This window comes from Microcaecilia unicolor, chromosome 8 (assembly GCF_901765095.1).
Source record: "Microcaecilia unicolor chromosome 8, aMicUni1.1, whole genome shotgun sequence".
Classification (NCBI taxonomy): domain Eukaryota; kingdom Metazoa; phylum Chordata; class Amphibia; order Gymnophiona; family Siphonopidae; genus Microcaecilia; species Microcaecilia unicolor.
Window position 1 is genome coordinate 74549473 of NC_044038.1, and position 21313 is coordinate 74570785.

Consider the following 21313-nt stretch of genomic DNA (forward strand, 5'->3'; position numbering starts at 1 on the left):
ATCCATACTGCTAACTTTTCAAATCAAGGCACGAAAATTTGGAACTCCTTATCTAAAACTATAAAATGCATTGATGATTATTTGTTATTCTATTGAAAACTCACTTCTTCAGTTTAGCCTTTAAGGAAATTAGCACGCTTCTCAAATAAACTCATGGCATTAATTTTTACCTGATCCTACCTCCCACTACTCCTGTCTGTCCCAGTTAATTCTAGCCCTTTATGTTTTCCTCCATATTTCAATTATCAGCTTAAATCACTAAGGGTCCCTTTTACCAAGCTGTGGCAAAAGGGGGGGCCTTTGCTGGTGGCGGCACATGTTTATCACACGTGCCGAGGACCCCTTTTTTACTGTAGTGAGTAAAAGGGAAACCTCTCTTTCCTGCAGGAAATGACTGTGCTGCAAGTAAAGCACTTGAGCAGCCATTTTGGGGAGGGGGGAGCCCTTACTGCCATCCATTGAGGTGGCGGTAGGGGATCTTGTACTAACCCAGCGGTAACTGGCAGCCTGTGCCACTGCCCGATTACCACCTGGTACACTTCGGCACTACAAAAATAAATATATTTTTGTAGCTCTGGATATTACAGTGCACTAGGGGTGGGAAGTACTGCCGGGCTGCTGTGGTAGCCCGGCGGTACTTCCTGTTTATCGAGCGGTAAGCCCGCGTTGCGCTTAACACCGCTTAGTAAAAGGAGCCCTAAGTATTTTGATTACATCTGTTCCTAACTCAAGTTTTTACTGGTCTAACATTATATGATGTATTTTACTTTCTGTTAATATATTCATGCTTTTCTAATTGTTATGTAAACTACTACTACTATGTTCAAGTGTACAGCCACATTGAACCTGAGTTCTACTTGGGCTAATGCGGGATATAAATGTAATAAACATTGATTCTAAACTTTCATTCAATAAGCAAATTTCTAATGTTCTAAAATCTGGGTATTTTTGGGTGCATCGTTTACGGTCAGTTTGAAATTAATTAGACTCCAGACTCTTCAAAATTCTGCAATTCATCTATTGTTTAGGGCAAAACGCTTTGATTCTGTTACTCTTTTATTCTTGGAATCTTCACTGGTTACCTGTTTCCTACTTCACCTGGTTTAAAATCCTGTTGCTTTCAAAACATTACATTCTGGTAGTCCTGCATATCTTTCTTCTTTAATTATCCCTTAGACTCTGTTCATTTAGATTCTAACCGCTTTTTTGTTAGACAAAAATTTTGATACTTTAGATAATTTACTGTTTGCCTCGATAATGACTCCCAGTTGCAACTTTTGAGGCAGTTGCAGAGTCTGAAGTTTGCTCTATTTGGGGTATATTGAATCCTACAGCATCATCTTGCAACAGTTGGGTGGGAAAATTTGCTGCAGCGATGACTTGTCTTGTAAGTGCCTCTTAGATCTGGTAGATGGCCTGATTCAATAAAAATTGTATTCAGGCTTTCCTAAAACGAGTTGCTTGACCCGTTGATTCTGGCCAGTTCCATCTCTTCCTCCTGCATTAGCTGAAATGATTGAGAGGGTGGTTTTGATGCAGTTGAATGATTTAGTAGAGCAAGCTGAATTGTTAGACCTGTTTTAGAAGATCACATAGTACTGAGACCCTTCTGCCTTCTAAAGTGGTTGTCATTAGAAAAGGTTTGGACCGGATTATGTTATGATGTTGCTTGATTATTGTATCTGCATTGATACTCTTGGCCATTTTGAGTCCTTCTCTGCATGTGATATCCTTGGTCGTCTGATTCCTTAGATGAGGTTTGAGTCCTTTAGGTTGTCTGGCACTATCTTATCTTGGTTTACTCCTACCTTTAAAGGGCAGTACCAGCAGATCAGTGTGGGAGACTCCTGTTTTCTGAAACCTTTGAAGGCAGGAGTGCCTCAGGGCTTCATAATATGTGCTCTTTTTATAATCTTTATCTCGTACCCAGTTGTCCGATATTTCAAGAACGGAATGTTCATGATCAAATCTATGAAGATATTTGGTCCCCCCCGTCCCCACAGTGCCTTTTCAGATGCTGTTAAACTTCAGCACTGCTTGCGGACTACATCTACCTGGATGACTAATAGGTTGGTTTTGAATTTCACCAAGATGAAGATCACCGTTATTCCCATAATTTTTCTCCAACTGACATTCCTTCACACGAAGACATACAGGTTATGATCTCATTAGCAGGATTGCTGCTTGGGTTTCATTTTAGAGTCTACTCTTACAATAAGAGCACAAGTTAACCCTTTAGTGTCCAGTGTTCCCATCAATCTGTTCCCATATGGCTTATTACGGGAACATTGAACACTAAAGGGTTGGCAGTCAGTCAGCTTTCTTTAGGCTGCAGTTCTTGAGTATATGTAAACCTATTGCTGGATTTGGATTTGATATAGCACTTGTCCGTCGTACAACCACAGCTGTGTACATATAATAAATATTGTTACATTCTGTGTCCTTAGTAGGATCACAATTTAACTTTTGTACCTGGGCCAGTGGAAAGTTAGGTGACTTGCTCAGGGTCATAAAGAGCCATAGTGGGAATCCAATCCAGTTTCCCTGGTTTTCAGCCCTTCTCTAACCATTAGGCTTCCCAGTGTGATCTTAAAACTGTTCTCCAGAGTTTGATTTTTTTTCAAGTTCATTATTATAAAATTCATTTTAGCTGAGGATTTCTCAGCAAAACACGTGAGCACTACAGCTCATAGAATGCATCTTGCTTTACTGATATGTATCACCACATATCCAAAAAAAATGAGAATAATGGAGTATTATCACTGCTCAGTCTAATGCAGAATGACTCCACTGAAACTTTTTATTGAAAACATTTTCCATCCCACTTCACATATAATTCTGAGTGGCTTAAAACATAACATTCATAATAAAATTTAGATTGCAAGCATTAAAAATTACTGAAATTGCTGTCCTATAGGAAAAAAAAATCCTTGACAAAAGTTACTACACTACTGCTGACAAGTGTTAGAACTGTATCCAATCGCAGCTTAAATCACAGTGTCTTGGTGTATAGATGTGGCTCATAAACTTAACCTGGACTGCTACTGCTTTAAATGTATACAGATTGGCATTGGCCAGCATTTTGCAGTGCTGCATCAAGGCATCAACAGACCAAGAAAGGAAGCATTTTGATATGGTACATGACTCAAAGGCTTTAACTTGTCACAGTGATGATAATTTTTCATTCTTGTCTTGTACAGTTGAATTATTATGGATCGGTGTGCCAAAGTTTCTGCTTTGGCTGCTTATTCGGTATTGTATCAAATTCAAAGTTTGTTTTGACTAATACTGAAAGCTTTGCAGAACAAAACTCCCTATTGTCTGGCCACAGTTTAAACAATGTATAGACCAAGCAGAGAATTGAGGTCTGAAGCCACTCTGCGTTCCATTCCTTCTCTACATAGAATTAATTTTTCAGAAACTGTTCTGCTCCCTTTTTTTTTTTCCACTGCTGGTCTGGGAAGCGTGGAATAAGCTCCTGAGATGAGATTGTTGTCTGATTACTGCAAGGTTTAAGAAGCAACTGAAGTTCTCGTTAACAAAAGGCTTTTGGCCTTTTAGTTCCATACTCGGCTATTTAGTTCTTGGTTTTCTAGACTGCAACGTAAGGCAGGTAAGTCAGAAACCTGTATCAAGAGAAGCTTTATTTTTGTTTTATGCCCTTGTTAACCTGTTTATCCTTTGTACTGATTCCATGATGTCTGTTTTTGTGCTTGATGTTTCATTTCCTTTGGGACCCTTTTCCTAAAGTTTAGTGCACACTAAAGGAGATATTAGCGTACACAAAGTGCATCATGGACCAAAGGTATAAAGTAGAACAAGCAGAATTTGGCACATGCTAAGCTTTGGTAAAAGGGCCCCTTAATATATGTTTAATTTGTAATCAACTTTGTTATAAAGTATGAGAAGACACTACAAAATATATAAAACAATATATTTTAATAATAAACAATATGTAAAACTATCCAAAAATCAGCAAAACAAGCAGAAAAATTTACTATAGAACAGCATCAAAACCTTTATATATAAAAAAAAGCTCATACTAGAGAATGACATAGGGACAAAAGTTGTCCCCATCCCCATGGGTTCTGTCTCTATCCCCATCCCCTCCCTATCCCTGTGGGCTCTGTCCTTATCTGCAGAAGCCTCCAACCCTTATGATTTTATATTTAAATCTTTTTATTAAAGTATAAAAAGGAACAATATGCTGTGCAACTGTTGTTTATAAACCACAACTAGAAAACTATAATAACCCCCCCCCCCCCACCTTCTACCTTTCCAACCCCAACAATAGCTGACTTCTACTATCCCAAGGAATCCTAATCCACCCTGTTAAAATGTCTAGGGGTACAAAATATGACCCATTTTGTATGCCTTAGCAGGGGAGAAAGAGGCCATATGAAGCACTATTATGATTTTTTAATCTGTGGATGAATAAGTCATCAATAATCTTAGGATTCAGGCTAGCTCTCCTGTTTTCCATAGTCCTTCCGGCAATAGAAGATGTGCTGGTAGCAGGAATGTACAGGATCCCCCATGGAAATTTTCCAGACAGTGTGGTAAAAGCAGTTAGCTTAGTATGGGTTAAAAAAGGTTTGGATAGTTTCCTAAATGAAAAGTCTGTAAGTCATTCCCAAGATGGACTTGGGAAAATCCACTGCTTTTTTCTAGGATAAGCAGCAGCATAAAATCTGTTTTACTCTTTTGGAATCTTGCCAGGTACTTGTAACTTGGATTGGCCACTGCCTGCCTCAGTAGGGCAGCGCTTATGTTCTTATAACACCTACTTTGAGTGTGTATCAGCATCTATTGTATGTCCAACATTCCTGCTCTGTTTCCCTGGCTTGGACTGTTCCCTCCTCCTCATCCTTCTCCCTGGCTCCTGGCTTATTCTCAATTATTCTCTATCAGTTTTTCACACAATTAGTATACTGGATCTGCAGCCATTCATTGATACCTAACCTTATGACCCCAATTTGTACATAACATAATGGAGTGTTTGGTTATTGAGGAACAGCCGGCCGGTGATCCTGGCTTTTATCCAGCAAATACATTTCCCTGAGGCCCAATCCCAGCCTCCAAAAGTCTCCCAGTTCCTCACCTTGCATGCACTGCACAATCACAATCTCTCCAACTTGTGCTGGCTGTGTGGTGCCAGATAGTTACGGTGGGGTGGGGGGAGGGTGCAGCAGCAGCAGTAGTAGTAGTAGAGTTCTGGACTGGTCAAACTCAGCTGGTTCACTCTGAGCCCTCCAGGGCTGGCTACTATGTCGGGCTCAGGCTTGCAGTTGCAGCTTGCTTTCTTGCCTTTCTTCTCTGCCAGCCCTAATCATGGTATGTGTTACTGGGAGGGAGTGGACCACCCTGGCAGTGAGCAAGCCAGCCCAGCTATTTGGTTGGTTGCAAGAACTTCTTTCTTTAGTAGGCTGTGGTATAACTTCCCTCATTGTTCTCTGCTTTTAACATTGCCTCAGGTGTTTCATTTTCTCTTAAGATCATATTTTAGTCTTTTCGGATCTTGCGAGGTACTTGTAATCTGGATGGGTTACCGTTGGAAACAGGATAGTGGGCTTGATGGACCTTCAGTTTGATCCAGCATAGAGATGCTTGTGTTCTTATGTCTCTTATAACTTGATAGTGGGGAAAGATTTTGTGGGAGCCTATATCTGCCTGCCAAAAGGTGCTCCCTAGAAGGTTTGATCTGCTCTGTAATCTTCAGGGAGACTAGTGCTGGATCATCAGACCCTGCAATTCCTGCTTTCTGACTAGTCTAACCACCAAAGAATGTGCTTTGTGTGTAATCAGAGGCTTCCCTTCCTCCATATCCCTATTCCCAGCATCCCTGAGATCCAGCCCCTCCTCTAACTGGACCAGAATCACGGAGACATTAAGAAATAGTCCACTCAGGCTCAAGTACAGGATCCATAGTTGGGATTCATATGTTATCTGGGGCAGGCTGTGGCCTGATAAACCCCACTGTAGCAGCCAAAGAGGAGGTACTGGTTCCTATTTCCTCATAGACCAGTAGGCCTGTACACACTGAATCTGAGATTGGCAGAGAAGGCTGCAGGCACTGATGGTAGGAGGCAGCCTGTAAGGAAGGATGGAAATGGTCTGCTGTAGACTTTGCCAGCAAATGAGTGCTTAATATGGGCAGGTCATTAGAGTCTGTTACCCAAGTTGGGGTTCTGTAGAAGGAATGCTTCCTTCCACCACAGAGCTGAATCCATCAAAACTACTGGACATTTTCACAGTTGAATACAGGGCCAGGGGACCTAGTCATGATATTCTCATGGTGGCCTCTGCAGCCCATACAGTGCCTGCTGTAGATGACTCAGCCATCCTCTTACTTCAGATACATCTGCTTCTATTCCCTATGGAGCTGTCAGAAAGGTGGTACTCTGAGCATTTTGTGGTTCTACTTCTGCACTGTTGCTGCCAGTTTGGTGTATTTCAAGAAAAGACCAGCAGGAAGGAGTGACATCTCAATAAGGGCTAGATGCACTAAACAATCATTAGAGCCCTTCCCTTACCGATTCCCTTAGCGAATCGGTAAGGAACGGGCATGCATCAAGGAATAGGAATGCAAATGAGCTGCTCGTTGTAGCTCACTTGCATTCTCTATTCCATCGTTAAACAGTCGGCCGGTTGAGCATGCGCAGAGCAGCCAAGCGTTATGCTGGCTGCTCTGCGCATGCCAATCCTTCACGCAAAACAAAAAGTTAGCAGCACATCTGATCCCGCTGCACAAGGGCTTAGCTGTCCCCCCAGCACCGTCTATGATTTCCTGCCGCTCCCTCCCCATCTGTGACGGTCTTTTTCTCTCACTTGATCGCTCCCTCCCTCCCTCCGTGTGTGATCCAGTCGGGATCCAAGAAGAAGGCACAGCTCCCTCCTCCAGGTCTCTCAGCCAATCGCAGTGCGTTTAGCTGTCACTGGTGTCAGCTAAACGCGCTGTGATTGGCTGAGAGGCCGTGCGCTGCTCTCCCTCCCGGCTGCTGCTCACCTTTGTGCCGGATGCTGCGCTTACTTTGGCCGCCCTGGCACAACTTGTGGATGTAGAGCAGCACCTTGTTCACTCCGCACTCCACCTTGATGCAGGGCAGTTGAGGACGCCCATCCATAAAGACGTCCTTTTTGGCCGTCATTCCCCCCCCCCCCCCCCCCGCAATAATAAAAGCGTCCTTTTTGGACGTGCTTCACCTAGCTGAGAGATCTGGAAGTCTCTGAGCCAATCATAATGCGTTTAGCTGAGCTAAACGTGCTGTGATTGGCTCAGAGACTTCCGGGTCTCTCAGCTGAGTGAAGGACGTCCAAAAAGGATGTTTTTATTATTGCGGGGTGGAGGGGGGAATGACATCCAAAAAGGACATCTTTTTTTTGAAGCGGAGCGCTATTTTTTTTGAGTTGTTGCACTGGTTGGAGGCAGGGATCGCGACGAGATAATCACTGTATGGGTGAGAGGAAGGATCATGCAGGCAGACGCAAGGGAACCGGCTTCGTGCAAGGTGGGTGCGGGCCCCTCACTCCTCAGCCGCTACTGTCGACCCGGACTTGCAGTGGTCAGCCACGGGTGCGGGTCCTTCACAGGGTCACTGTCTGGCTTCACTTCGAGGCGGTCTCCCAGCGCGCAGTGCTCCTCTCTTCCGCCGCTCCGATTCAGTCTTGGCGTGCGGTCAGCTGTTCAGCACTCCCCTCACCTCAGAGCATGTGCGGGGTTGCTACTTTCAGCCTGTGATGCTGGGTCGAAGAAAGGCGCTTATGGTCAGAGCCGCGCTGTGCTGTCAGGTTGGATAGAGCTGTTTCCAGCGTCTGCTCGCCTGGGGAGGACCGTCCAAAAAGGATGTCCATAAAGGACGGCCCTGACGACCACTTGCCTTTTTTTCCCCCCAATTTATTTTTTTTTGTTACTTTTATAGAAGTTTTTCAATCTCGTGCAGCCCCAACGAGAGGTACAGACCTCTTGTTAGATTTTCCATCAAGTCAGTCGGAAAATGGTAGTGCATCTCATTACAATAGAGTTTCTACACAATTTGCTCATCTGCATTCTGTTTTCATTAGCTGCTACCGTCGTTGGAAAATAGCTTGGAGAAGCCTTTAGTGCATGCCAGGGTTTACTACTTGTTCGTTAATGGCTTGTTAAGTTTAGTGCATCTGTCCCTAAGTATGCTATGCCTACAGCCATTTAGCCAGTAGAGGGAAGCAGTGCCAGAGTATGCTTTCACTGCTAGATCTGAGAACTGCTCTGAAAAGCAGCATCCATAGGAGAAGGGAAAGCAGCTAGCCATTGATAAGATGCCTGCATAGTCCCTGACCTTAGCTATCTTCTGAAATGCTTCCTTCTGTACCACGCCTCATTGAAGGTCTTGGACTTGGCTCCATCTGCTGGTAGGAAGGGGGAAGAACCTGCTCTGTTAGATTGGTGTGGCAAGACTGCAGTATTAGGAAACACAAAAAAAGTAATAATGCTAAATAGCATTATACACACAGATTGGATTTTTACATTTTTAAGTGAGGAAGGTGGATTATAAGGGTTCTGATTTTTGGTTATAACTGAAAATGATGATTGTCAAATTCCCCTGCAGGGTTATTTTAGAGAGAGTACCTGTGTATAACATGCAAACTACTTTGGTTGTATCACAGAAAGGCGGTATATCAAATCTGTGACCCTCACTGAATAAACCCTGAAACTCACTAGCTCCAATAACATCACCCGGCAGCTGCTGTCACAGGCATGTAATGTCATCAGAACCGACAACTATGTCAGTCCCTTAGCAGCACTGGGAGCTTCTGTTGTTACTCCTGCCTCTTCTGTTTTGCCACAGACTTTCAATCAGGAGAGCAGGCAGTTCATATAAAGGCTTTGAAACTTGAGGTTGTTTCAAAACTCCTTTTGAATGCTGGTGAAACAAAAGACAGTGGTGTGAACAAAGAGCTGCAGCTGGCAGAGGAGGCCTGTTACAGGCGAAAGAGAATGGGATGGCTACCCTTCTGCTGAGGGTGGGAGACCTAATACAGGGGCTTGATGCTGGTGGGGGGGGGGGGGGGGGGCTGGGAATGGGAAGCTGTTGCTGGGAGAAGAAAGAGGTGGCTGATGCTGTTTCTAGGGATGGGAGGAGGTCTGGCACTGGAAAATTTGAGGTTTGGGTCATTGAATGGAATCCACCTAAAATGCTTCTAAAAAAAAAAGTCCTCCACCCCCCCCCCCCCCACCACAGTGCTAATACACCGATAAAGCTTTATTTTATTTTATTTTTTTTTTACCCTTGGAGAGCACCTAATTAAGAAAACTAAACTCCTAAAATTCCAAACTCTCAGAAACCCTAATTATATAAGTACTGAAATTTAATAGTGAGGGTGGGAAAGGGTCATGGGGGGGGGGGGGGGGTTTAATAGATGGTTTCTAAATTAGGGTGGAGTGTCATCAGAGTTCAGGCACTCTGCTCGAGCAGCGACGTTGAAATACTGCTGTGATAGTTGAAGGCTCCACTATTTGTTTGTGATGCAGCATTGCAATATTGTTTTATGTTAGAGGGTCATACATGGACTTCAATATAATGTGGAAAGCAGTTTATGAGGGACTTTTGGGAGGGGGGAGGAAAATGTTGGGAGAAATGTTTGATGGTAGATTGTTCTATTCTATGAGAGTCGCATACGCATTTGTACTGTATGTCTTATCTCCATTTGTTACTTGAAAATGTTCTTTCTGAAGTACCATCAATAAACTGTTAGAGATTTTTGGAGGGGGGAGGAAGGGAGGGACGAAAAATGTAAAATGTTCTTGGAGAGCAGAGGTAATTGTTCTATTTCTCTGTGTTAGTTGCAAAATGGAAGTTGTCTCTTCAATAAAATATATTTAAACATAAGTACTGAATTTTAAATTGAAATGTGCTTTCTTTCTTTTCACCTTAAGTAGAGAGGTGTGGTAGCCGTGTTAGTCCACTCTTAAAGGTTATCAATAGAAATCAAACAAAATAAAACATGGAAAAGAAAATAAGATTATACCTTTTTTATTGGATATAACTTAATACATTTCTTGATTAGCTTTCGAAGGTTGCCCTTCTTCGTCAGATCGGAAATAAGCAAATGTGGTAGCTGATGGTATATATAAGTGAAACATCCAAGCATTACAATGACAGTCTAGCAGGGTGGGGGTGGGTAGGAGGTATGCATGGGGACATCAAAGCATTTCATTGATGGTCTAACAGGATGGGTGTGGGTAGGTGAGAGGAGGGTGATATTTTGCTATTTGTAGCAAAAACATAGTATCCACAGCAATTTTAAAACTGAAGGTCCAGGGGGGTCACGTGATGCCTGCTACCTAAGCGGCAGCAAAACGAGGAGGCTCCGCACCCTACCTGCTAATATCAGCAATTTAAGCAAAACTGGATAGCTCTGAACGGGGGAAAAGTGCTGGGGACTAAGGCTAGAGCCACTAGGAATCCATAACAAGGTGGCTATCTAAGGCATGCCCTCAAAAGCACAAAAAAAACCGCCGAACATCCCGAAGAGCAGCGTGTCTAAAATGGCGGAACCACAACATCAAATACCAACGACTTCAGCGCTCCTGCCGGAATGGACTCAGGAGATCTCTCGTTCGGTGTCTGCTGCCTTGGCGGACAAACTGAACAAGCTACAGTCGGCGGTCGATGAAATAAATGAAAAGTTCGACACACATGCGGCCCGTATCAGCGAGGTGGAGCAACGAATCTCTACACGGGAAGATGAAGCACGGAATACCGCTGTGCAGATGGCTGCTCTCCAGAAGGAAATGGATGCTATGCGGGAGCGGGTGGAAGAGCAGGAAAACCGCTCTCGCAGAAACAACCTGCGGGTCATAGGGCTACCAGAAACGGTAAAAGATCAGAGCCTCTATGATTTTTTTGCTAGATGGCTCCCAGAGCGACTGGGACTGGATATTCAGGAAGGCCCCTACTGCTGTGATAGAGCGCATCGAATTGGACCAAGGGGAGAGAACATTGCTAGGCCCCGCACAGCGATCGCTCACTATACGAGCTGGCAGGCAAAAGAGCGTATTTTGAAAGCGTCCAGAACAAGGGAGGCACTGGAATATGAAGGGCATCGGCTGCTGCTGTTTAACGACTACTCTGCCAGAGTGGCACTTATGCGGAAGGCAATGGCGCCCACGTGTTCCGCGCTTTATAAACAAGGAGTAAAATTCGCCTTGCAATACCCAGCTAAGCTACGAATATGGTATGAGGGCAAGGTCCTGGTACTATCGGAAGCGGCAGAGGCGAAGGCCTTCCTGGAGACCTGCAAGCAAACCAAAAACCGGGCCCAACACGAGCCGGAACAGAGAGCGGAAGGGGAAGGAGAAAACGGGAGAGGAGACCATCGAATCTAAATGAGAGGCCTTAACGGGGCATCGTGGACTTGGAGTTGAATGGCGGAACATTACTTAGACCTAAAAATGAACAGCTAAAATCGAAGTCCCACTGCTTAATTAAGAGCCAATGGAAGCAGACGGAGTGGTAGAAATGGATGCCCACAGGGAGTTCTTATATCACAGTAATGTAGGAGAAACTACTGGGCCCTACTGCTCTGCTCAGCCAGCACATCGTGGACTCGAAGCTGCAGGGTAAAGCATTACTTTACTGCCTTAAATTTGGGAGTTTGGAGCGGAGAGAGCCAGTGGGCAGATAAATATGGAACAAAAACGACAAAAAAACACCAAAAAAAAAAAAAAAAACAAAAAAACATGTGTTGGTTAATAATATGTATATGCTACTTAGATACTGTTGACAGTAGTTGGAGAAACAAACAAATAGTTGTATAGAGAAAGTTCCTAGGTATTAATGTTTATAACATCCAGTTTTGCATGAATACTTGGATAATAAGGAAAGACGGGGGGGGTGGGGGTTGAGTCCTCTTTGGGCTGTACTGGGTAGGTGAAGGATGAGGACCAATAATAAGGGGGAAGGGGAAGAGGAAGGGGGGGAGGGACAAGGGAGGAAGGGGCGGGATGGGAAATTGTATGGTACTAAGGGTATGAATGTATTGGATGTCAGAGGGGAAAGGAGGATAGAGGGTTGGAGAAGGATTTTGATGATTGAAACTGTGAGACATGTGGGGCACAGGGTGACTGCATTGTGGAAGCAGCAAAGATATGGGAACACCATCTGGGAGGCTGGCACACACAGTTTCCGACCTTGCGGGCCCGGCTGGGAGGCTGACAAGGTATGTCAAAATGACACTCAGGTCAATAGGCATCTGTGTCTGGGATATGGGTAGTCTTAAAATTATAACACTTAACGTGGATGGCATACACTCCCCTATTAAACGCACCAAAATCCTTTCTTGGTTAAAAAGAGAAAAAGCTGACATTGCATATCTCCAAGAAACCCACCTTACAGCCTCAGAACATCAAAAGCTAAAGAGGGGATGGGTTGGAGAAATTAGTTACTCAGCATATAATTCCAGGCAGCGGGGGGTGGCAATTCTAATACATAAACAAATCCCATTTCACTGTCATAAGGTGATCCAAGATAAAGAAGGCAGATATGTGTTAGCCATGGGTGAATTATGGGGACAACAAATTCTCTTTTGTAACATATATGGACCCAATGTATACTCCCATAGATTCTTCTCAGACCTTGTGGCAAGAATAATACCTTACTCTAATTACCAGATTGTAATGGGAGGGGATTTTAATATAGTAGCAGACCCCACCAATGACTGCAAACCTATGAAAATGAGGGTGCGGAGCTGGGAAGATAGAGGGATCCCCTTTGTGACATCCCAGCTAGGGTTGGTAGACATCTGGCGGCTGCTGCACCCCCAAGATGGGGAGTATACGTTTTACTCACACCCACATAAGGTATATTCGAGACTGGACTACTTATTGGTGGCACCTTCCCTGGTACCAAAAATTGTGAAAGCAGAAATAGCAGATAGCGCACTTAGCGATCACTCGGCAGTTTCGATGGCGGTATCTTTTGCAGCGGAGCCGGGCGAAAAGGTGTGGCGGCTCCCACCCTACCTTTACCAGGATAAGGAGTTTAGAGAATTTCTGCGCCTTAAATGGTTAGACTATCAAACACATAACAACACGCCAGAGGTCAATGCTAGCACCTATTGGGAGGCATCCAAAGCTGTTATGAGGGGGTACATCATTGCATATGTGGCAGGCAAGAAGAAAAAAAGAGAGGCGGATTTGTTGCGGCTCTCACAAGAATACCATCATATCAGGAGGGCACATATGCAGAATATAAATGACACGCACAAGGTGCAGCTGACCCATCTTAAAAAACAGATTGATGTCATATTACAGGCAAGAGCAGAGAGGGATATCTACTACCAGCGGTTTAAACTGTTTAAATGGGGCAGTAAAGCGGGAAGGCTACTGGCAAATCTGGTGAGACCCCCACGTAAAAGGCAATTAATCTTTTCTATAAAGAATGCTCGGGGAGAGGTATTCACTAATGAACATCAAATTAGGCAGCAGTTCATTCAATATTATAGCTCTCTGTACCAGGAGCGGGAATATGATGCTGTTCAGACAACAGCCTTTTTTCAGGGGTTACAGATACCAAAACTGACAGGGCCGCAATTGGATTCTTTAAATGGGCCTATGACGGAGAAAGAAATACGGACAGGTATAAAAACGCTAAAACTTACTAAGGCACCAGGGCCCGATGGGTTTGGCCCTGAATATTATCGAATATTGAGTGACCTGGTGGCTCCTCCACTGAAGGCATGGTTTAATGGAATTGTGGGAGAGGGTTTGACTATACAGCATAATGAGGCGCATGTGGTGTTATTACCGAAACCTGGCAAGGATGTGGAACAGGTGGGTTCATACCGACCAATATCCTTGTTAAACCAAGATATAAAGATTTTAGCGGCCATACTGGCTAGGCGGTTGAATCAGGTACTACCCGAGTTAATTCATGAGGACCAGGTGGGCTTTGTGCCAGGTCGTCATGGCTCTATGAACATAGTGCGAGCTATGATGGCCATTCACAAATTCCGGGGAGAGGGGGGGCTGGAAGTTATAGCTGGGCTTGACATGGAGAAGGCCTTTGATAGTATATCTTGGCAATACCTATTCGAGACCTTGGGTCAATTCGGAATGTCGGGCCCGGTAGTATCTTGGATTGAAGCCCTCTATAGAAGCCCTATGGCCCGACTGATGGTAAACGGGAAGCTTACTGAGCGGTTTTCTCTGGGCAGGGGTACCAGACAGGGATGTCCCCTCTCCCCACTTCTCTTTCTATTGGCAATCGAGCCATTGGCCATAAAAATCCGTAGCACAACGCAGATACGGGGCATCCAAGTGAGAAATAAGGAGTATCGGCTGAACTTATTTGCTGATGATATCTTATTATATTTGGCAAATGGCCCCAGAGATCTGCCTAGGGCCCTTGAGTTAATTAGGGACTTTGGAGATGTATCAGGACTGAGAGTGAACTGTGCCAAATCCGAGTTACTTCCGCTATCAGGAATAGAGGGTGATCCCGGGATGGAGGGACTACCCATAACACCAGTCAAGGGGGCGATGAGATATCTGGGGGTTTTTCTTAGCACCAATACAAAACTTTTCTACAAGAAAAACGTGATTAATCAGATAGAAAACATCAGACAATTGTGCGATAAATGGAAAGACCTACCACTCTCCCTGATGGGCAGAATAGCTTTGGTAAAAATGATTCTTCTCCCAAAAATTCTTTACCCTATACAGGCAGCACCTATATGGGTACTAAGAAAAGAAGAACGACTGTTTCGGTCAATTATTAGGAGCTTCATTTGGAGAGGGAAAGGGGCAAGAATAAGTCAGACTAAACTCTCACTAAGGAAGGAGAAGGGTGGGCTAGGCCTCCCAGACCTCCGTATGTATAATGTCGCAGCGCTAATGCGCTTCATCTACGAGGGCATTATAGGGCAGCAGAGGTACCTACCAGAGCGGGGGATGGAGATCTGGAGTAGACCCTGGTCATTTACTAACTTAATTCATGGGGGCGCCAGTGGCGACATCAATATCACTGATAGGAGAGAGCTTCTGGGACCTATGCGAAGAGCTTGGGGGTGGTGGAGGAAGCGTCAGCAGAGAACGCCTGATGTCTCACCCTTTATGAGCCTAGTGGGCAATGAGGCATTCCCACCTGGGATGGGTAGAACAGCATTCACAAAGTGGAGAGATAATGGATGTAGGATCTTGGGACAACTACTGGAAAGTGACACAGATACTTTTGACACATTTGACAGGGTAAAGGAGAAATGGGACCTGACGAACAAAAATCTGTTACAATATTTTCAAATCAGACATTACTGGGCTACCATCAAATCAAAGTATGGGGAAGCATGGACATGGGGCCAGCTAGACAGAATCCTCCTTAAGATTCCATACCAACTAAATAGTTTGTCGACCTGGTATAGAGTGCTAAATGAACACCGGCGGGAGGAGGAAATAAGGATATTGATAGTTAAATGGAATGCAGAATTGGGTACCAAATATACCGAGCAAACATTCCAGAAACTATTTACAACATTGTATGACATGGTTAAGGCTGCTGACTTGCAGGAGACGCAATACAAGATCTTACACAGGGCGCACATATCCAGGGCAAAAGGGGCAAAGATGGGATTATGGACTGATAATCGCTGTATTAAATGCCAGGGGGCGGAGGGGACGCTGCTACACTCTTTTTTGGAATGCCCGGAGCTGGTGTTGTGGAATGAGGCTATACAGCTGCTTAATAATGTGGTGCAGAAAACTCTGACCTGGGATTATGCAACCCTGCTGCTCGGAGAACAATCACTCTTAATTGGGCAGGGTCTAACTCAACCATATAGGAGGCTGGTATATGTTTCCCTCTTGTTGGTAAAAAAAACAATACTACAGTTCTGGGGCACTGTAGAGGGTGCATTAGGAGCGGCATGGAAAATGAAAATGAGGGAGGTAGGCACACACGAGAAGCGAATTTATTCTAAGGCTAGCAAACCAGAGATCCGCAGGTATGTCGCGCTGTGGGAGACATGCTTACAATTACTCACATGAAGGGATACTAGGAGAAGGAGAATGTAGGGATGAATGAGGGGGGGGGGGAGGGAGGGTATGAAAGTTGAGAAGTGGACTGGAATATTTGATGGAGTGTAAGGCACTATGAATGGGGGGATTAAGTATCAAAATGCAATGCGGGTTGTACCAAAGATTTTCAGATAGATATAACTGTTGAATATAAATATGGACTGGTGACGTTGGAATGTACATGGGACAGTGATGTTTGTACTTGGCATTTACAACTTGTTATTGCGTGAATAAAAATATATATAAAAAAAAAAAAAAAAAAAAAAAAAAAACTGAAGGTCCAAATTTTGGAAAATAGTGTAAAGAGTGTGTGAATTTTGCCCCAATGTGCAGTATTCAAAACTTGCCCTCATAAAGAGTTTCTCTTGCTGCAGGTCAGAGCGTCACCACTGTGGCAGAAGAGAAGAGGCTGAACCCCCGGCTCACCAAGACCATGGAGGAATTTGTGAAAATCATGGAGAACTTGAACCTGCCCAAACCCCATCAGATTGGTAAGAACAGTAAAGAGAGCGAGCCTGGGTTTTATAAAACTGAGACACTGAAACAGGAGATTTTGCTGGGGGCAGGAGAGATGTACTGGCCATAGGTATTGGGGGGGAGGTGCTATTCAGCCCTGGAATAGTAGGGGGAGGTGCTATAAGGTAGATGCATTCACAGAACTGTGTGTATGAGGGTATTACAATACTGCTGGAATAGGAGGCAGTGCTGCAGATCAGGATTGAGGTGCTTTAGCAGAGCCTTGTATGTGAGGGTCTCTGTGCTGGAATGGAAGGAGGTGCTGCACGCCAGGTGCATTGGCACTGTGTGTATGAAGGTCTCGGGGCTAGAATAGGTGTTGCAGGCCAGGATTGAGGTTCATTGGCAGAGCTCTGTGTGTGAGTGTGTCTTAGTCCTGTAATAGGAGGAGGTGCTGCAGGTTGCGATTGAGGTGCACTGGCACAGCTGTGTGGGTGAGGGTTTGAGGACTGGAATAGAAGGGTCTGCTGCAGGCCAGCATTGAGGTGTACTGGCAGAGCTGTATGTGAGGGTCTCCATGCTGGAATAGGAGGAGGTGTACGTCTAGTAGCGCTATAGAAATAAGTAGTAGTAGTAGGTGTGTAGGCTAGGATTGAGGTGCATTGGCAGTGTGGGTGTGTGTGGAGGTGGGGGGGGGGGGGGTTCTACAGGCTGGAATTGAGGTGCACTGGCAGAGCTATGTGTCTGAGGGTCTCAGGGCTGGAATAGAAGGAGGTGCTGTAGCTCAGGATTGAGGTGGATAGACAGCTGTGTGTGCATAGGGAGAATGAATATTGCCACACTGGTAATGCAGAGGACTGAACTCTTTCACCCCTACCTTTTCCTTTGTTACCCAGATATCGCTGTACCTGCAAACCTGAAGTGCGGTATACAAGATTCATGAAGGAGAGAGAACAGTGCAAACAGGCAGGGAAAATTCATCCCTCCTAGGTCTTTTGGAGACCTGCAGCACAGTACCTCAGAGAAAATGGCCAGGTTGTGGACTTTGCCTGCCTACCTACCCACCCTACCAGCAACATGGCACTAGATGAAGAAGAGGAAAGATTTTTATTTTTATTACCTATATTTAAATTCTGTATATGTGGGCTGAGGGCGGGGGCTGATTCTGTACGTGGCAGATCTTAAATTAGGGATGGAAAATTTCTGGTCCTTAAGGGTCACGCACTAGTCAGCTGTTTAAGCTATCCCTAATAAATATGCATGTAGGAATCTTGGGCCTAATCATTACGTATGTCCTGACAATATTAAATGGGAGTGGCCCATGAGCAGAGATTATTCCTCCTAATATCTTTCTACCTTTTAATAAAAAGGGTGAAGTGCAAAAGTTGAAGCTTTTAAATGAATCATATTAGCAGAGCAGCTCTATGGTTTCCCTTTATCTCATGCCCCTCTGTGACCTAGGAAGCGAGGTAATCTTGTGTACACATAAATACCCCAGTGCACTGATAATGCCCCCTCCTTTGATCTTTTTCAGCCATCTTGCAGCTCTATACTTAGTGGAACAGGCCCAGAATAAGAGAAATCAGAGTTGAAATCCTGATGGTCTTTGTGCCCTGCAGAAAATCACTTCACCCTCTACTGCCTCGCATATAAACTTCTGGCTGATGGGCATTTTATACCCCAATATTCAGCACCAGCCCAGCCCTGGATACTGGTGCTGAATATTTGGTGGTTGGTTGTTCAGTAGTACTTACCGATACTGGCATCTCTATTCTCTATAAAAGTCATGTTCATGTTAAACCAACAAGTATATAATATTGTATTCATTGTTGATTTAATCTTGAATTGATAACGAATGTGACTGTTGGGCAGACTGGATGAACCAGTTAGGTCTTTATCTGCCGTCATTTACTATGTTTGCATTACAAAGTTTTAACGTAGTATGAATGGGAGTCATGAGGCCAGAAGCAAAAAAAAAATCCTACATTTCCTTTCACATATGCCCACTGGATGTTGTTGCATCTAGGGGAGAGAAGGGCTGCAGCTGTCCTCCCATTGGGCCCCACTGGGGCCACTAAACTGTTCTGACCATGGCCAAACAGGGAGGAACGAATCACTTAAAAATTTTTCAAAGTGGTTTAAGTAAGCAGGAGAGGCTCCGGCCTGCTTAAATCACTTGGGGCCGCCCAACTGCTGATATTTAAGTGGCACTTAACTGGGCAGTGCTGCTGAATGTCAACTCTGGCCATAAAAAAAGTGGGCTATTGGTGGTAAAAGGGACAGTCTTGAAGAGGAGCTGGCAGATATGCAAGTGAGAGCAGTACCAGGACCCGCATTGGTAGCCCGGCCAAGTTAGGATAGCTCAAATGTTGTCCTAAATAGGCTGGGTTAGCTATGCGAGTCCTGGTACTGAATGTTGGCCGGGACCTGCATAAATTTGCCCAACCTTTTTAAACCCTTTGACCTCTTATGGTAGCCATTTTCTTTTGGCAGCCGCAAGGGGCAGGAGGATTGAGTGGGCTTAACTCCTCCTCCCATTACCCTCACTGGACATGGATATCAGGTAGGCCTTGGTGGGGGAGAGTAAGGAGCATGTACATAAGGTGCTTCTCTAATGTTTTTCTGCTTTCAGCATCAGTTCATCTTAGCACCATTCTTCCTACTTAATCGTGCTAGTCATGAAGGTGTCGCACTAATATATGGAAACCATGACTATAACATGAAGAGCTGAAGACTGGATCTTCATCAGAGCCATTTGTAGGTGTTAGGAGGATACATGTAAAGCAGGAGGACACCATAACGAAGAGGGTGTAAGTGTGTGTTTGATCATGGAGCAGTGGATCACACCTCAAGGTCTGATTATGGTGAAGGTGTTGCTGGTAAAAGGATCCCAGTCATTTGACTAACATCCTTGCCTCCTTCTGCCTTTTTTTTTTCCCTTAGTAAAATCAGCACAACCTCTAACCACTCTACAAGTCCAGAATGATGCACAAATAAAGCCAGATAATTGTAATTGCCTTTTCTCTCCATATCCCTCCTTCCCAGCCCTGCCCCCCATCTTTCATAAATTAAAAGCATTGAGAGAGAACTACGGAGCCTCACTGTTAATGAATTAAGGAATGGTTACCATATCTGCACAAATTTATTTCCTGCCTCTCCCCAATCCTATACACTGACTGCTGCTCCATTTGCAATAAATCATGCTTTTGATTTTGATCATATATTCTTATTGAATTCATCCTACAGTCTGTGATAATAGCCACAGTCTCCACAGGACTTACAGTGTGCACTAACCATTAGGAAATGACTTCTAAAATGTTTAATTGATTTTCATTTTGTGAATATAACATCAAGAGGAGACTAGACCATGTTTACTATTTTCATCTCCTTTAATTCTGTATTCAATAAATATTCAAGGTTACTTATAAAGTTAAGAGCATCACAACCAGTTGAAATATTAAAACCAATAGAATCATTTAAGTAACTATTTTATGAAAAGATAAAACAGAAGAAGCTGCAATTCCAGCATCGAGGAAGTGGGACATTCAAGTCAGGACATTAATGTATTTTACACAAGGCTCTGATGCACTTGATATGTATAAGGATGTTGGAAAATACAGTGGGGGCAGCTGTTTCATAAACCCACATGCATACAAAAAGCAGCATCACTCGGCATTTTCCACCTAAAGATGCCATTAGTTATATATGGAGGGGTTGATACTCAAAGCGATTTAACCAGCCAGAAACAGCTCCTGGTTGTTTAAATCATTTGTTTGTGGCTATCCGCTGATATTCAGCAGAACTTAATCAGTTAGCGCTGCTGAATATCATCACAGCTAAATTGAAAGCCAGCTATTTTGTGGGTGGTCCATGAGTGGAGTTGGCACTTATGCGGTTATGTGCCAATATTCAGCACTCACCCCCTAAGTTAAATGGTCATATTGGGCCACATAAAAGTCAGTCCTTAGGTGGAAGTGCTGAATATCACACTTAAACGCATAAGCACTAACCGGCTACATAAACTCGGATATTCAGTGCTGGTGCCTAGACGTGACCTGGCATCGAATATCCAGGAACAATGCCAGCAGTGGCTAAAAAAAACGTTCACTGCCACTGGCTGAATATCTACCCTGGAAGCAGGGGCTGACCAACCATTCAGGCAACTGTGCAGTGCCCAGGATCTGCAGCAGTTGGGGGCCCAGCGTATCTCACCCCATATGTCCAACATCTCTTACTCTCCTTCCCCTTCAGCTCTGGTCTGGCATTGCTCCTGTCACTCAACTGCTCCCTTTCTCCCCCTCCCCCCATCTACCTTTAAACCTGTGCAAAAATCACTGGCGGCAGCAGTGATCCACTTCAGCTATCTGCTGCCAAGCCTAAACCTGCTCTTCCGTGTTCCATTCCCTTCTGATGTATCCCTACTTCCGCAAGGGCAGGACTTGGGGGAGAGCAGGCTTGGGCTCGGAGGCAGAAAGATGAAGCGGATTGCTGCTGCTATGTTGCACAGATTTAAAGGTAGAAGGCGACGGGAAGGAGGAGAAATGGTGTACCTGGGGGCAGTAGGGAAGGAGAGATGTCATAGAGGGAGATATGAAGGGAGGGAAGGAAGAGAGATGGAGACATGTTGGACGTAGGGGCAGAGGGGAGGGAGAGAGAGAGAGATGTTGGACCCCCTTCCCCTGGGGAGGGATGGAGGGAGAGATGTTGGACCCAGGGGGCGACAGGTTGGAGTTGGGGGAAGGAGGGAGAGATGTTGGACCCGGGGAGATAGAGAGAGAGAGATGTTGGATCCAGGGACAGGTGGAGGGG

At 44.6% G+C, this 21313-nt stretch overlaps 1 protein-coding gene across 1 annotated transcript in view; it reads left to right on the forward strand.

Moving 5' to 3' along the window:
* Positions 1 to 19701, forward strand: part of LOC115476093 (persulfide dioxygenase ETHE1, mitochondrial-like) — a 61778-nt gene extending 42077 nt beyond the window's left edge. The window contains exons 6-7 of the mRNA XM_030212247.1: positions 16423 to 16539; positions 17401 to 19701. Of these exons, the coding sequence (XP_030068107.1) occupies positions 16423 to 16539; positions 17401 to 17447 (164 nt within the window). The 3' untranslated portion in view covers positions 17448 to 19701. The remainder of the gene's footprint in view (positions 1 to 16422; positions 16540 to 17400) is intronic.
* Positions 19702 to 21313: the final 1612 nt, after the last annotated feature.